Source organism: Mytilus edulis, chromosome 1, assembly GCF_963676685.1.
Source record: "Mytilus edulis chromosome 1, xbMytEdul2.2, whole genome shotgun sequence".
Taxonomy (NCBI): domain Eukaryota; kingdom Metazoa; phylum Mollusca; class Bivalvia; order Mytilida; family Mytilidae; genus Mytilus; species Mytilus edulis.
The window spans coordinates 115,425,446-115,443,897 of NC_092344.1; the positions used below are offsets into that span (position 1 = coordinate 115,425,446).

Consider the following 18,452-nt stretch of genomic DNA (forward strand, 5'->3'; position numbering starts at 1 on the left):
GGACAAGAAGATCAAAATGTGACATGAACCCTGCGTTAAACTAAACCGTAAGTCAGATTTTTAATGTGTAAGTCAGAATGTAACACTTCTCAGGAAAAGACATGTAACTCTACCTGGCCAAATTATTTGACTCAGAGCTGACCATTCTTTGCTCCTACTCCAAAATGCTGTGTACTTAGCAGAGAAACAGCAAATACCCATTTTCAAGGTCTTTCACCTCCAACACTTACGAGCACGCTTTCTTGAGATCAAGGCTGTAAATAAATATGGTTCCACTAACTTCCATACTGTTGTTTGCTAAGAGCTTGTGATAAATCAGGTATGTGTTAGTTCAATAACCTTCATTTATGACAATGTTTTGAACAAATTTTAACCACAAATTGACTAGTTTATATGTTAATTTGTTTTTGAATTTACTTGGAGCATTTATTTTCCTTGTATTTTTTAAAATTCCTATATATATATAAACAGTCATTATGTCTTCTTCTATATAACTTTTTAAGCCTTATTATGTATTGTGAGGTATGTTTCAAACTATAATTGTTCATATATATTTTAATCTTTAATTGGTCCATACAAAATTTTATTGATCAGTTTCAGACACCTGGCTATTGACAGATACACTGACAGCACTTTTATAGTTTCCCATTTACTTAGTTGATGCATAATCATATCTACTAATAACTGTATGATAATTTATTTCATTCTAAACAATGCCAACCTAGATTGAGAAGTATAAGATGTAAATGCTTATAGTTGTTACAAATTTGAATGAGTTATCAATAAATATATTGAATTCAATAAATTAATATTATTCATTGCATACAAATATATGTAGTTGTTTTTATGATAGAAACATGAGCTGACGAAATTAAATATGTACATAAAATGCTATTGTGTATAAAGACTGTGGATTCATTTATTTTCCTGGGTACCAATTTTCGTGGTTTAAGAAAACTTTAAGAAAGCATATTTGTGGACATTTAATTTCATGGTTTTTTGGCAAAGTCTGCATACATTCATTTAGAAAATTTGCAATTCCTTGAATATTCCTTGAATATTTGAATTCATGGTTCCCTTGTACCATGAAATGTACGAAAATTGGTATCCAACGAATGTTAATGAATCCATATTACACAATTTGACAAATTCAGTTCTCTACACATCTGTTTTCATCATCGTTTTCTTTTTAATGTTTTCTTTAAATCTTTAGCCTTAATCGCCTTCCCCGAATGCTCTGATTGTTTATGATCAGTATGTATGAAGTCATACAGAAGTTTAGCACTTGATTTATTGTCTAACAGCTCACTAATCTGGTCTTCAGACATACTGCACAGTTCTGCAATATTTTCCACTTTATTCATGATTTTTCTGTAATTCTTTATATTAACACCAGGCATTCTTAACAAGAAATCCTGTAAAATATAATCAACATATTACTAATTCTATGATATGAATATGATGCAAAACATTTCAATTTACACAGTTTTGTTTAAAATATATTTAAATAGGCACTTTTTTAAAGTCCGATTTGTAAGTGTCACTAAATATTTTGGCAAACTATGTTCAGATGATAATGTGTTCAGACTTAATATGAATTTCCTTGGATTTCTAAAAGTGTGTCTAACTTTCTTACATTTCAGTTGAAATGTGTAGTGTAAGTAAGTGACATGCTTCTGTATGCTAAAAAAACTCTTGCAATAACTCTTTGATTGGTCAGTAGGCAGAATATCTGCTATCTAGCAAATCTAATTTTCAAGAACAAATGTTTGGCCCTTCATCTTGATCATTACTTTATCATGCAGGACCTGTCTCTTCCAAAGTTTTTATTCAGTTGAATTTCAATATTTTGGCCTTGAGCATCACTGAAGAGACATTTATTGTTGAAAAGCACATCTGCCACAATAACAATTGGTACCATAAATGTAATTGTAATAATTGTAAATTTTTTCTGGCCATATTTTAGATGAAATTATTGCTGCTGAACAAATGTTTGGCCCAGTAGCAACAAGCATAGTTCAATCCATCAATGATATTACCTGAGAATTATGACTGTATCTCTCTGTCCATTCACTATCTGCTTCAGCTGAGTTAATTTTCATCGCTGCTTCAGCATCTGGTTGTTGTCTGCCTTCCTGCATAAAGAAATAGATTTTAAATACATATCTGTACTTATGATGAAACACTTAAATGTAGCAGTAGATATAAAGTAATATTTTCAATATTTTCAAAACATGTTAAAAGTAATCAAATTAATATAAAAAAAAATTAAAGTTCAACTTTAGTTATCGTATCAAAGCAGGTATATTTGGCATGGCTCTTTTGTCATAGAACACAATTGGTAGACTATTTGGTGTCCTTTTACTTCATCTTAGTAGCAAATGCTTTCATTGTGCTAAGAACCAAAGACACATATACAAAATGGATGATCATGTACTGTCATTATGGCCTGTATAACAGAGGACTGATAAAGAACTTCACTTCTACTGTTCATGGTGTACTAATATATACCTTCAGTTCTTCAAATGTTTTTGCAGTTTCATATGGACTCTGACACCATAGGATTCTCAGCTTAGGAAAATGCAGTGTCAATAATGTCAGTCTAGAGGACACATCTTGTATAGATATATCACTTGTTATTGGGTATTTACCCTGAAAAAGAATGACAATATACCCCCTTACCTTTGATTGATGGGGTATCATAATGAAAAAACAAACACAATAAAAAGCCTATCCATCAATTACATTATTTTCACACATTATATACAATGAGGCCTTTTGCTGTTAAACAACAATCCTCTAGAAGATTATATTAAGGCAGCATTTGACTATAAACATCAAACATAACTGAGGATATTTCAAATTTGGTTCCCAATTTGACAATGGCAAACTGTTTAATATGTTGGTTTTTTTTAGTACAAATTAGCATCAAAATAGTATTTATAATTTACACTTACTTGCAGAGCAAAAGATTTATTTGTATCAAACTCAATGAGTAATACTGGACGTTTGTAGTATCTACACATAGACACACACTGGTTGTATAATCGGCCATTGTTCAGAGAACCAATTAAATCACTAACACTTTTTCTTTCCACACAAATATCTGGTGTCAAAATGTAATCTCCAACCTATTAAAACAGAAATGTATTTTACAATTGTCAATATAGATCAGTACAGTGCTCCATCAATTCATATGTAAAAAATCATGCCAACACGGCAACAGTATGTCAATGGTGAAAACTTAAAATCATAGTACGCTTTTTAAGCTCACCTGGCCCAAAGGGCCAAGTGAGCTTTTTTCATCACTTTGCGTCCTTTGTCTGTAAACTTTTACAACCAGGTGCTCCGCAGGGCGCAGCTTTATACGACCGCAGAGGTCGAACCCTGAACAGTTGGGGCAAGTATGGACAAAACATTCAAGCGTGATACAGCTCTGAATTTGGATTGTGATCAAATTTTTGACATTACATGAGTTTTTTTTACACAAAACAATGTCAAGATTTTACAAATCAATTAAAGATTTCTTCTTCAAACTTTTTAAAATTAAAATTAAATAGTTGACACAGCATAGGTTTCTGACACAGAATGAATGTGGTCTAATGAACTTAAAAAGTTTTTTTTTGCCTTTGAGCAATTCACTATGCTGTTGAATATTAATCCTCTCAAAAAAATGTTTGAAGAAATTTTCTTTTTATTTATGAAATCTGAAATGAGAAAAATTTAACCCCCCCCCCCCTTTTTTTCACATCCCTGTTTCCCTTTTTCCAAAACTGATATCAATTCAAATTGGAGTTTGCAACAATAACTACTCTTTTAAATACATCATAAAATATTAAAATGTAAAATAAAGTGCTTGTTATCACTGAATGGTAAAGATTGGTTGGTAGTAAAAGTGAATATACATTGTTTATTGTATAAAACAATAAAAAAAACTTCATCAGCAACATTTTATATTGGCAAATTTCCAATGAAGTTATTTACATAAAGGTATTGGCAAATAAAAATAGAAAATGACATCATAGTCATGTCTGGCAAATGTCCAACATACATTATCTAAAAACATTTTAGATAAGATAAGGAAAAAAAGCTTCATCAGCAACATTTTATATTGGCAAATTTCCAATGAAGTTATTTACATAAAGTTATTGGCAAATAAAAATAGAAAATGACATCATAGTCATGTCTGGCAAATTTCCAACATATATTATCAACTACTATTCTTTACAAAGAAAGATAACTCCAATTGAAAATTAATTGCTATTGCACAATATTGTGCAATTAGATATTTCTTGCTATTGTGCAATACTGTGCAATTGAAAATTTCTTGCTATTGCACAATACTTGATATGGAATCCTGATTTGGACCAACTTGAAAACTGGGCCCATAATCAAAAATCAAAGTACATATTTAGATAAAGCATATCAAATAAGCCCAAGAATTTAATTTTTGTTAAAATCAAACTTAGTTTAATTTTGGACCCTTTGGACCTTAATGTAGACCAATTTGAAAACTGGACCAAAAATTAAGAATCTACATACACAGTTAGATTTGGCATATCAAAGAACCCATTTATTCAATTTTTGATGAAATCAAACAAAGTTTAATTTTGGACCCCCATTTGGACCAACTTGAAAACTAGGCCAATAATTAAAAATCTAAGTACATTTTTAAATTCAGCATATCAAAGAACCCCAAGGATTCAATTTTTGTTAAAATCAAACTAAGTTTAATTTTGGACCCTTTGGACCTTAATGTAGACCAATTTGTAAACGGGATCAAAAATTAAGAATCTACATACATAGTTAGATTCTGCATATCAAAGAACCCCAATTATTCAATTTTTGATGAAATCACACAAAGTTCAATTTTGGACCCTTAAGGCCCCTCATTCCTAAACTGTTAGGACCAAAACTCCCAAATCAAACCCAACCTTCCTTTTATGGTAAAAAATAATGCTTATTTGGGCCCCTTTTTGGCCCCTAATTCATAAACTGTTGTGACCTCAACTCCAAAAATCAATCCCAACCTTCCTTTTGTGGTCATAAACCTTGTGTTAAAATTTCATTGATTTCTATTTACTTATACTAAAGTTATTGTGCGAAAACCAAGAATAATGCTTATTTGGGCCCTTTTTTGGCTCTTAATTCCTAAACTGTTGGAACCAAAACTCCCAAAATCAATCCCAACCTTCCTTTTGTGGTCATAAACCTTGTGTCAAAATTTCATAGATTTCTATTCACTTAAACTAAAGTTATAGTGCGAAAACCAAGAAAATGCTTATTTGGGCCCTTTTTGGCCCCTAATTCCTAAAATGTTGGGACCAAAACTCCTAAAATCAATCCCAACCTTCCTTTTGTGGTCATAAACCTTGTGATAAAATTTCATTGATTTCTATTTACTTATACTAAAGTTATTGTGCAAAAACCAAGAATAATGCTTATTTGGGCCCTTTTTTGGCTCTTAATTCCTAAACTGTTGGAACCAAAACTCCCAAAATCAATCCCAACCTTCCTTTTGTGGTCATAAACCTTGTTTCAAAATTTCATAGATTTCTATTCACTTAAACTAAAGTTATAGTGCGAAAACCAAGAAAATGCTTATTTGGGCCCTTTTTGGCCCCTAATTCCTAAAATGTTGGGACCAAAACTCCCAAAATCAATCCCAACCTTCCTTTTGTGGTCATAAACCTTGTGTTAAAATTTCATTGATTTCTCTTCACTTTTACTAAAGTTAGAGTGCGAAAACTAAAAGTATTCGGACGACGACGACGACGCCAATGTGATAGCAATATACGACCAAAAAATTAAAATTTTTGCGGTCATATAAAAATCTTTTCTGAAACTGCTGGGCCAAATTTAACCAAACTTGGCCACAATCATCCTTGGGGTATCTAGTTTAAAATATGTGTCGATGACCCGTCATTTCAACCAAGATGGCCACCATGGCTAAAAAAATTTGTAAGGGTTCCATGGAACCCAGTGTCTCGCCTATTTTTGCTGTTAATCGCAGACTCAACAAAAATGAGGAAAAACATCAATAAAAATTTCCCTCTCGATACCGTCTTTTGATTGAAAGAAGCTTCCAAGTTTGGTAAAAAATCCAGGATAGTTTATGAATCTAATAAATGTTTTATAAACTTTAACTGCAGACTGTATGTAATGTTAACTGGAAGAAAAACTAAGTCCATTTATAAGTAAAATACGGAAAAAGTGAATTTTTTTTTACAAAATTTTCTTCTTGATACTATCTTATGATCATGAACAAGCTTCTGTCCAAGTTTGGTACAAATCAAGGATAGTTTATGAAAGTTATTAAAATTTAAAAAACTTTAACCACAGAGTGAATGTAATGTTTCCTCGCAGAAAAACTAGGTCCATTTATAAGTAAAATACGGAAAAGTGGAAATTTATTTTTACAAAATTTTCTTCTTGATACTATCTTATGATCATAAACAAGCTTCTGTCCAAGTTTGGTACAAATCAAGGATAGTTTATGAAAGTTATTAAAATTTTAAAAACTTTAACCACAGAGTGAATGTAATGTTTCCTCGCAGAAAAACTAAGTCCATTTATAAGTAAAATACGGAAAAAATGGAATTTTATTTTTACAAAATTTACTTCTGGATACTCTCTTATGATCATAAACAAGCTTCTGTCCAAGTTTGGTAGAAATTCAGTATAGTTTAAGACAGTTATTAAAATTTCAAAAACTTTAAGCACAGAGTGAATATTTGTGGACGCCGCCGCCGCCGATGCTGACGGAATGTAGTCTCGCTTAGTCTCGCTTTTTCGACTAAAGTCGAAGGCTCGACAAAAGAACATAGGGGTAAAATTTAGATTTTGGCTAATATCTCTGAAACCAAAGCATTTAGAGCAAATCTGACATGGGTAAAATTATTTATCCCGTCAAGATCTATCTGCGTTGAAATTTTCAGACAAATCGGACAACCCGTTGTTGGGTTGCTGCCCCGAATTGGTAATTTAAGAAATTTTAGCAGTTTTTGGTTATTATCTTGAATATTATAAAAGATAGAGATAAACTATAAACAGCAATAATGTTCAGCAAAGGAGGATCTACAAATAAGTCAACATGACCAAAATGGTCCATTTACCACTTTATTGCCCTTTCTAGTCAATTTTTAACAATTTTCACAATATTTTTGTAAATTTTTACAAAATCTTCTACTCTGTAACTACTGGGCCAAGTTCATTATAGATAGAGATAATTGTAAGCAGCAAAAATTACAGTAAAATAAGATCTAACACATCATCATCACTAAAGCAGAATTTTGTCATGAATCCATCTGTGTCCTTTGTTCAATATGCACATAGACCAAGGTGAGCAACACAGGCTCTTTAGAGCCTCTAGTTAAGAAATAGTATTTTTGTTGTTCCTACATCTAATGTTGTAAGTGAGTGGTTTTTTTTAGTACTCTTTTTTTTATAATCTGCTTATTCTGTTGAAATAAACTCATAAAACCATTTAAACCAAAACATAATTTCTCTTATTTCATCCTATATTTTCAGCTGAGTTATTGATGGAAGCTAGGATATCAAATTGTACATAGTGTCATGAAATAAAGTTCAAATATCTTTCCACATTTCAAACTTTTGTCAAAGATTTTCAGTCATTCATGTTAACTGTAACAATTTGGCATTAATAACAATAATAAAAACAGCATCTTGTAGAAATGGAGAACTATTAAAACTCTTATTCAAAATGCTACAAATATATAGGTTTTGTTTGCATATATAATTCTTGGTTCTAATCTTGAATAATCTGATAAATTTATGGACATTTTTTCTAAATTAAAGGCTATTTAGAGCTTGACACATTGTATAGACATTTGTTTATTTTTGAAGTCTGGAATTGTTTCGTTAGTTGTTTTTTTTCTTGTGTGGTTGGTTTAAAATCTCATTGAAATATAAACCTGCATCTCCTTTATACATATGGGTTAGTTTCTAAAAAATTATAAGAGGCAACTCGATAGTTTCATACCTCAATTGTAACAGGTTCAATATCAATACCTCTTCTATGGATCAGTGATGGTAGTTCACTTCTGAATTCTCTCATATCAACAATAACCTAAGTGAAAAATACAGGAAATTATTAATTTTCATATATTAAAAAAGACTTACTATGGGTAAAGGTGCAATCCAGTATTTGGGATTTGGATTTTTGGATATAAAAATAAATTCATGTCCTGAAAGAGTGCCACTGTTGTGTTTTAATGAAACTCAACATCTTTTCATTGGGGTAGACAAATGGCTTTGTCTTTAGCCAAAGCTTCTGTGCATACCAATTATATTCTTTTTTTTCAGTTGCAATCAAATTGCACTTACTATTTATCTGATCTATGCATTTTTCAAAATCTTTCAATTGATTCATTGTTCATGGTTAACTGCTATAATGAGCAGTCAAAGTACATTCTAACATGACGTCCTTCAAGCGTTTTGAGTACACACCCGTGGTACAATATGAATATATTGCATTGGCTGTTCCGATCGTACTCCCACGACATATGTTTTTTATATGAATGAAGTACCCGACGTCATAGAATGATGACATTATAATTTAAGCATTTTACTGGAAAATACACGCTTCTGATACCGAAAATCATCACAACAAGAAAACGTAAACACACAATGCTAAAATGAGGTATAAGCCCATTTTTTTTTTATACATAGAAGACATATAAGTAAATTATCATTAAAATTCATCCAAATCTATTTAAATACGTTATTGTAAATAGTTTGAGCATGTCACTTATTCTGTTTGCTCCGTTCTTTAACGCCAATCTAAAAGTGCGTTAATTTATGGGAATGGCAAATATTTGTCTCCACCTAGAGCACTTCGATCCAAAAGAATTGCTGTATTTGTCCTATTAGAATCGAAATAATTCATGGGGGCTTGAATATATCTAAATTTTACCACGGGTTGTCCCTTTATGCTAATATTTTACCCCTCACTATCGCTCAGGGCAAAATATTTGTCATAAAGGGCCAACCTGTTATAAAATCCCGATATATTCAGGCCCCCATGAATTATTTCTTAAAGGTCATTAGGCTAAATCTGTCTTATTCAATGAAATGTTCAGAAAAAAAATTGTATAGAGATTGCAAAGTCTGTTTTGCTGCATAAAACCTCATCACTTTTTAAATAAATAATAGGACAGAAGATGTACAATGGGACTATCTAATTAAATATGGATTCTAATAAGAAGAGTTGCAGCCAGCAGGTACAAAATATCTACATCTTTTGCAAGTTTGGCAAAGTCCATGTTTTACTATAGGGAATCCCAATATCATCTGATTTAAAAGAAAGAAAAAAATGGTGTGTTCAATGCCAATTGAGGCCCTATAAGTGCAATGTCAACTGTAGCAAAGCCAACAAAGCTCTAATGTTTGACCATACTACTGACTGAAAATCCTTTCCCTTTTAACATCTGTTATTTATAGAAGACTGACCTTTTGTTGTGGCTGGGTTAAATGAAGACCTCCTTTCCTAGTATTCACTGTAGCATTAGCAGGAGTTGTGTCCCTTGCCAGATTAGGATCATCTTCCATCTTGCCATCTCTTTCCTCAGGTATGACCATTGCCTGTAAATCAAATACAATTGTATGCTTCAAATAAATTAACAGATAGGAATATATGTATTTTCAGTTTGCACTATTTCTCAATCGTTGAAATGGGTGGACTTGTCTTATTTTGAAAACAATTATGTACTTTTTCAGGAAAAAATTCAATTTCGATTTTTTTCATCTTATATTTTTGTTGTTGATAATAACATGTTGACGAATGAAACTAATTTTTATTAAATATCAAGTCATCCAATAAAATGGAAGTATTATTAAAAAATCAACAGTTCATTAAATGTGTCCAACACAGTAAAAATAAGTTATTTAAGCTTACTGATTTTTCCGAGATAAGATGCTCAAATGCTTCCTTCTCCTTCCTTAGTGTGGTCAAATATCTTTGTTCTTCCACTGACCCTGTGTACATCAGAAAGTATACCCTTAATGGTTTACCTGGAGTACTGGCTTTGTACACCTACAGGGAAATTATTCAACTATCAGTACATTAACAAATAACATAAATCTAAATCTAATATTTAACAGGCACTGTCGATTCATTTATTTTTCCAACACTTTAAAGTAGTGGTTATCAATCAGGTATATTTCAGATATTAAGAGAGATAAATGCATTGTTATTTCTTTCTTCAATTTTTCAGTTATAGTTCAATGAGTCGAGAGTTGCATAAATTTTTTTTAGAAAAATCTGTGACATAGCCCATTAAACACTCCTTGACCTTTAACATTATTTACATATAATGAAATGGAACCATATTATCATTCAACTATAAGTATTTGTTTCACTTTAAACTTATATACCTGAAACCCATCTGAATATGTCAATATTCTAGGTGGTGCTAAACCTATAGAATTTTAGATTTATTTCAGTAAGGCATCCATCATCTTGTAGAAATTTCACATTCTTTGTTAAATTTAGGTAGTAGATTTGTGGGACAAAAGTTTTTTCAACATAAGAAAAGGATAATTTCATTCTGAGATTTGTTGGTATATGAATAGTATGTCTGCTTTTTATCCTTTTCAATTTTTTTATTTTTAAATATTTAATCCCATCTTCTAATAAAGGTATTTGTTATAACGAAAATTTATAGATGAATAGCTGCAATTTCCCCCCATTTATCATCATTATAGAATAAATTCCCAATTTGATCAGTTGGATATAATTTAATATTCACTGAATTAAAATATAAATCGTACTTCTAATTCTCTGACAAACTGCATATCAGCATCATATAGTATAACATATCTAGGTTGTACTTCATGTAGAGTTTTAGACAATCCATTACATTCAGTTGTTCCATGTAGAGGATGTATGATGGTCAATGGTTCATCTATAATACCATAGTAAGCATCTTTAGAAGAACAAGGTCTGTTACTGTCCTACAAGAGAAAAGTTCAATGTAATACACAGTCTATATTTTTATTCTTAAATGCAAGCTATATTATATATAGTTTTGTAAAAAGTTACTTTTGATTAACATTTTTATGAAAAATAAAAGATGACAGAAAGGGGCAAATTGAATGAGATTTTGTATGTAGAAACATTACATATCAAATATCTTGTGAATAATTTTTCAGTAACATTCAAGACTATGACAGTGAAAAAAAAGAAAGAAAAAATACACTATTTTTTTTTATCCAAATTAAAGTTAATATCTAAAAGCTAAAGTATTGGATTATCAATATGATAATCACAAATAAAGATGAGATGAGTTAAGCTTACATCAGAATTATCATTAGGCTTGTCCTCATCTAACATTTGGGTCAAAGTTAACTCAGGACCTGTTGTTTTTGTTTCAGCTTTTGTTTTAGTTTTCTTTTCTTCTCTTTCCTTTTTCTATGAAAATAAAAATTCACAAGTAAATCTCTTCTGTTATATATTTAAAATAATGTCAGCAAACTCAATTTGTACTCAGGAAACTATTGCACTAATTCCATAAGGTGCCACAAGCAGTCTATTTCAACAACATTGATTATATCATTGAAACTAGAGGCTCTAAAGAGCCTGTGTCGCTCACCTTGGTCTATGTGAATATTAAACAAAGGAAGCAGATGGATTCATGACAAAATTGTGTTTTGGTGATGGTAATGTGTTTGTAAATCTTATCTTACTAAACAGTCTTGCTGCTTAAATTTATCTCTATCTATAATGAACTTGGCCCAGTAGTTTCAGTGGAAAATGTTAATAAAAATTTACAAATTTTATGAAAAAAGGTTAAAAATTGACTATAAAGGACAATAACTCCTTAAGGGGTCAATTGACCGTTTCGGTCATGTTGGCTTATTTGTAAATCTTACTTTGCTGAACATAATTGCTGTTTACAGTTTATCTCTATCTATAATAATATTCAAGATAATAACCAAAAACAGCAAAATTTCCTTAAAATTACCAATTTAGGGGCAGCAACCCAACAATGGGTTGTCAGATTCATCTGAAAATTAGAGGGCAGATAGATCTTGATCTGATAAACAATTTTATCCCATGTCAGATTTGCTCTAAATGTTTTGGTTTTTGAATTATAAGCCAAAAACTGCATTTTACCCCTATGTTCTATTTTTAGCTGTGGCGGCCATCTTGATTTGATGGCCGGGTCTCCGGACACATTTTTAAAACTAGATACCCCAAAGATGATTGTTGCCAAGTTTGGATTAATTTGGCCCAGTAGTTTCAGAGGAGAAGATTTTTGTAAAAGATAACTAAGATTTACGAAAATGGTTAAAAATTGACTATAAAGGGCAATAACTCCTAAAGGGGTCAACTGACCATTCCGGTAATGTTGACTTATTTGTTAATCTTACTTTGCTGAACATAATTGCTGTTTACAGTTTATCTCTATCTATAATAATATTCAAGATAATAACAACAAGAGTGCACACACTGAAATGTCTCGCCTTCTTTACTAATCATTGATATCATGTTGATAGTCCTAAGTATAAAGCGTTATTACAACTGTCACATAAACTTAACATTAAACAAGATAGTTAAACAAAGATCAATGAACCATGAAAATGAGGTCAAGGTCAGATGAACCATGCCAGGCAGACATGTACAGCTAACAATGCTTCCATACAACAAATATAGTTGACCTATTACTTATAGTTTAAGAAAAATAGACCAAAACACAAAAACTTACACTGTCCAATGAACCGTGCAATTGAGGTCATGGTCAAATAAAACCTGCGGGACTGACATATAGATCATAATATATTTCCATACACCAAATATAGTTGACCTTTGGCATATAATATTAGATAAAAAGATCAAAACTTAAAAACTTAACTTTGACCACTGAACCATGAAAATGAGGTCAAGGTCAGATGACATCTGCCTGCTAGACATGTACACCTTACAATCATTCCATACAACAAATATAGTAGACCTATTGCATAAAGTATGAGAAAAACAGACCAAAACACAAAAACTTAACTATAACCACTGAACCATGAAAATGAGGTCAAGGTCAGATGACACCTGCCAGTTGGACATGTACACCTTACAGTCCTTCCATACACCAAATATACTAGCCCTATTGCTTATAGTATCTGAGATATGGACTTGACCACCAAAACTTAACCTTGTTCACTGATCCATGAAATGAGGTCGAGGTCAAATGAAAACTGTCTGACGGGCATGAGGACCTTGCAAGGTACGCACATACCAAATATAGTTATCCTATTACTTATAATAAGAGAGAATTCAACGTTACAAAAATTCTGAACTTTTTTTTCAAGTGGTCAATGAACCATGAAATTGAGGTCAAGGACATTGGACATGTGACTGACGGAAACTTCGTAACATGAGGCATCTATATACAAAATATGAAGCATCCAGGTCTTCCACCTTCTAAAATATATAGCTTTTAAGAAGTGAGCTAACACCGCCGCCGCCGCCGGATCACTATCCCTATGTCGAGCTTTCTGCAACAAAAGTTGCAGGCTCGACAAAAAACAGCAAAATCTCCTTAAAATTACCAATTCAGGGGCAGCAACCCAACAAAGGGTTGTCTGATTCGTCTGAAAATTTCAGGGCCGATAGATCTTGACCTGATCAACAATTATACCTCATGTCAGATTTGCTCTAAATGCTTTGGTTTTTCAGTTATAAGCCAAAACTGCATTTTACCCCTATGTTCTATTTTAAGCCGTGGCGGCCATCTTGGTTGGTTGAACGGGTCATGCCACACATTTTTTAAACTAGATACCCTAATTATGATTGTGGCCAAGTTTGGATTAAATTTGGCCAAGTAGTTTCAGAGGAGAAGATTTTTGTAAAAGATAACTAAGATTTACGAAAAATGGTTAAAAATTGACTATAAAGGGCAATAACTCCTAAAGGGGTCAACTGACCATTCCGGTCATGTTGACTTATTTGTTAATCTTACTTTGCTGAACATAATTGCTGTTACAGTTTATCTCTATCTATAATTATATTCAAGATAATAACAAAAAAAAAGCAAAATTTCCTTAAAATTACCAATTCAGGGGCAGCAACCCAACAAAGGGTTGTCCGATTCGTCTGAAAATTTCAGGGCAGATAGATCTTAACCTGATCAACAATTATACAACATGTCAGATTTGCTCTATATGCTTTGGTTTTTGAGTTATAAGCCAAAAACTGCATTTTACCCCTATGTTCTATTTTTAGCCGTGGCGGCCATCTTGGTTGGTTGACCGGGTCACGCCACACATTTTTTAAACTAGATACCCTAATTATGATTGTGGCCAAGTTTGGTTAAATTTGGCCCAATAGTTTCAGAGGAGAAGATTTTTGTAAAAGCTAACGACGCCGGACGACGACGACGGACGCTGGACGCAGACGCCGGACGCCAAGTGATGGGAAAAGCTCACTTGGCCCTTCGGGCCAGGTGAGCTAAACTAGAGGCTCTAAAGAGCCTGTGTAGCTCACCTTGGTCTATGTGAATATTAAAGGAAGCAGATGGATTCATGACAAAATTGTGTTTTGGTGATGGTGATGTGTTTGTACATCTTACTTTACTGAACATTCTTGCTGCTTAAAATTATCTCTATCTATAATGAACTTGGCCCATTAGTTTCAGTGGAAAATGTTAGTAAAAATTTACAAATTTTATGAAAATTGTTAAAAATTGACTATAAAGAACAATAACTTCTAAGGGGGTCAATTGACCATTTCGGTCATGTTGACTTATTTGTAAATCTTACTTTGCTGAACATTATTGTTGTTAACAGTTTATCTCTATCAATAATAATATTCAAGATAATGACCAAAAACAGCAAAATTTCCTTAAAACTAACAATCCAGGGTCAGCAACACAACAACGGGTTGTCCGATTCATCTAAAAATTTCAGAGCAGATAAATGTTGACCTGATAAACAATTTTACTCCATGTCAGATTTGCTCTAAATGCTTTGGGTTTTGAGTTATAAGCCAAAAACTGCATTTTACCCCATGTTCTATTTTTAGCCATGGCGGCCATCTTGGTTGGATGGCCGGGTCACCGGACACATTTTTCAAACTACTAACCCAAAAGATGATTGTGGCCAAGTTTGGATTAATTTGGCCAAGTAGTTTCAGAGGAGAAGATTTTTGTAAAAGATTACTAAGATTTACGAAAAATGGTTAAAAATTGACTATAAAGGGCAATAACTCCTAAAGGGGTCAACTGACCATTTCAGTCATGTTGACTTATTTGTAAATCTTACTTTGGTGAACATTATTGCTGTTTATAGTTTATCTCTATCAATAATAATATTCAAGATAATGACCAAAAACAGCAAAATTTCCTTAAAACTAACAATCCAGGGTCAGCAACCCAACAACGGGTTGTCCGATTCATCTAAAAATTTCAGAGCAGATAAATGTTGACCTGATAAACAATTTTACTCCATGTCAGATTTGCTCTAAATGCTTTGGGTTTTGAGTTATAAGCCAAAAACTGCATTTTACCCCATGTTCTATTTTTAGCCATGGCGGCCATCTTGGTTTGATGGCCGGGTCACCGGACACATTTTTCAAACTACTAACCTAAAAGATGATTGTGGCCAAGTTTGGATTAATTTGGCCCAGTAGTTTCAGAGGAGAAGATTTTTGTAAAATATTACTAAGATTTACGAAAAATGGTTAAAAATTGACTATAAAGGGCAATAACTCCTAAAGGGGTCAACTGACCATTTCAGTCATGTTGGCTTATTTGTAAATCTTACTTTGCTGAACATTATTGCTGTTTACTGTTTATCTCTATCTATAATAATATTCAAGATAATAACCAAAAACAGCAAAATTTCCTTAAAATTACTAATTCAGGGGCAGCAACCCAACAACGGGTTATCCGATTCATCCGAAAATTTCAGGGCAGATAGATCTTCCCCTGTTTAACAATTCTACCCCATGTCAGATTTGCTCTAAATGCTTTGGTTTTTGAGTTATAAGCCAAAAACTGCATTTTACCCCTATGTTCTATTTTTAGCCATGGCGGCCATCTTGGATGGTTGGCCGGGTCACCGGACACATTTTTTAAACTAGATACCCCAATGATGATTGTGGCCAAGTTTGGTTTAATTTGGCCCAGTAGTTTCAGAGGAGAAGATTTTTGTAAAAGTTAACGACGACGACGGACGACGGACGACGGACGACGACGGACGACGGACGACGCCGGACGCCGGACGCCAAGTGATGAGAAAAGCTCACTTGGCCTTTTAGGCCAGGTGAGCTAAAAAGTATCAGTATTTAAAAAAAAATTTTTTTTAAATGTAACAAAGATCTGCTTAGGATGAACTTAAAAGGACAAAGATGATAACAGCAGCTCACAAAACACTCCAACCAAGCTGAAATCCCGAATAATTGTCATAAGTTCTCTAAAATATTTATTTTTAATGCTCTTATATATGCATGATTTATATATTCATGCCCCAAAGCTGCATGTTCATATCTACAATAATAGTGTATTAATTTGACCTAATCACAAAAGGAATGTATTCAGAATTTGCCATAACTATGAAATTTAATATCCCCTAAAATGCAAGTTTTCCTCAATCCAAAAAAATTAGTACTAAAGAAAATAAAAGAATCCACAGTATACAGTTAGTGGCTTTATATCACATAAAAATATACAGTCAATGCATTTTAAATGCTCAAATAGAACTATTGTAGTAAAAATATAATTTGTTACTTTTTCTAATATAAATACCTTGGCATCTTGTAAGTACTGTCCTTTCATTGCCAGAGATTTATTGTACAGTCTTATCAGCAAGCTTTTATGTCCTTCACATAATACCTATCAATGGTCAAATATTTACTTCATTATAAAACTCTATATAATATCTTCTATCTGAATCAATTATTGTCCAGCATTATTTAAAACCTATTGCTTTTTTGGGGCACTACATTATTGACCTCTTACAACATCATTTTTCCTTCATGGTGTCAGACATATTCCCTTGTGAAGTCAAGTTTAACAGGAACATACATGATGTCCAGTTATGCCACACAAAGAGTGATGATGTAGATAAATTTCTAGTTTTTATGACCTTATTTGTACTAAATTTGCTAGTTCTCTGCAAAAGTCTTGTAACTAGAAAGACATTCCACTGTGGCATTCCTTGGGAGAGAACAATCATTTCCTCAACAAAGCATTTCTTCATAAATTCACTAATAAGATATTGTTCGAAGTTTCTGATTCATGAACGAAGGGGGCCTCATATACTACACATGACTGACATGCAACTACTTTTTAAACCAAATACAGTTATTATTTTGAAATGGACATATTCAGAAAACTGAACTTAAGGTGTTAATAATTGCAACACAACGTGAGAAGGGTATACCCATGGTGTACCTTGCAACGGGTGAGACAAAAATTACTCATTACTGAATTATCTTTTTTTTCCAGTTACCTCCCTTATCTGGATATATAATACTGAATTATCTATTATTTTTATTTGGTTACCTCCCTTATCTGGTTACATGTTCTATCATCTTCAGCAGCTATTAAGATGTGACACTGATCCAAATCAGCATCTTTGACTTGATCTCGTATTTCTTTCACAATGTCAAGTAAACCATCCCATTTTGGACAAGGTTCCAATGAAGGTTCAACTTCTATAATGGAGAAACTTAATCTTAATCACATAAAATAGAAATTTATTTGTTGTAAGTAGAGATAGTTAACCATTTAACATTGAAATAAGAACAGTACAATATTTTTAAAAATCCAGCAAAAAAACCCAAAGTATTTATGATGCTTGGTCACCAAAAATCATGTATTTCTTTAAATGAAATTGTTTCTGTGATATATAAATACTCATCAAAATTTTAAAACAAAGCAAAATGTTATGTCAAATATGATCCTTTATAGCCCTAGTCATTTTTTAACAATAAATGCATGTATCTGAGAAAGAGTTATCTTAATGAAGACACAAGTATACCCAGTATGTATAGCTTACCAGTCTTTTTATCATTTCCTTCTTCATCATATATCTTTTTATTTTGTGGTCCATATATTCTTTCTCTTGAGTGCTGTAAAACAGCATTGCAATATAATGAAATCAAAATCAAATAGTGTTAACTTTTAATCTCCTTAAACTATTAATAAGAACAAATTCTAAACTCATTTCTAAATAAGTAAAGTCTGAGGGAAATTATAAAAACATTCTTTTAGGAGATCTCATCTCATGCATTTGTAATAAATAAATTCTGCCCAACCCAGTTAAATAAATATATATAAAGTTTACTTACAACAAATAATGAATCAGCTGAGTCTAAAAATAACCATCCTGTGTTCTGTCCAAATGTCTTCTCATTTGTCCTAAGTAAGATAAATAAAAATATCTGTCAGTTAATATTACTAGAAAATAATATAGAATTTACATAATGCAAATAA

The 18,452-nt window shown here is 32.2% G+C and overlaps 1 protein-coding gene across 2 annotated transcripts in view; it reads right to left on the bottom strand.

Moving 5' to 3' along the window:
* Positions 1–681: 681 nt before the first annotated feature.
* Positions 682–18,452, bottom strand: part of LOC139501254 (DNA repair endonuclease XPF-like) — a 29,202-nt gene continuing 11,431 nt past the window's right edge. Inside the window, exons 10-22 of one of the 2 annotated variants that reach the window (XM_071290285.1) lie at positions 18,308–18,377; positions 18,016–18,088; positions 17,520–17,671; positions 16,761–16,847; positions 11,318–11,431; positions 10,792–10,974; positions 9,917–10,054; positions 9,472–9,603; positions 8,003–8,089; positions 2,958–3,131; positions 2,512–2,652; positions 2,040–2,135; positions 682–1,415 (exon numbers count right to left, since the gene is read on the bottom strand). In XM_071290285.1, the coding sequence (XP_071146386.1) occupies positions 1,176–1,415; positions 2,040–2,135; positions 2,512–2,652; positions 2,958–3,131; positions 8,003–8,089; positions 9,472–9,603; positions 9,917–10,054; positions 10,792–10,974; positions 11,318–11,431; positions 16,761–16,847; positions 17,520–17,671; positions 18,016–18,088; positions 18,308–18,377 (1,687 nt within the window). In that variant the 3' untranslated portion in view covers positions 682–1,175. Of the gene's footprint in view, positions 1,416–2,039; positions 2,136–2,511; positions 2,653–2,957; positions 3,132–8,002; positions 8,090–9,471; positions 9,604–9,916; positions 10,055–10,791; positions 10,975–11,317; positions 11,432–16,760; positions 16,848–17,519; positions 17,672–17,997; positions 18,089–18,307; positions 18,378–18,452 lie in introns of both variants that reach the window. The other variant, XM_071290278.1, reaches the window with a different exon arrangement.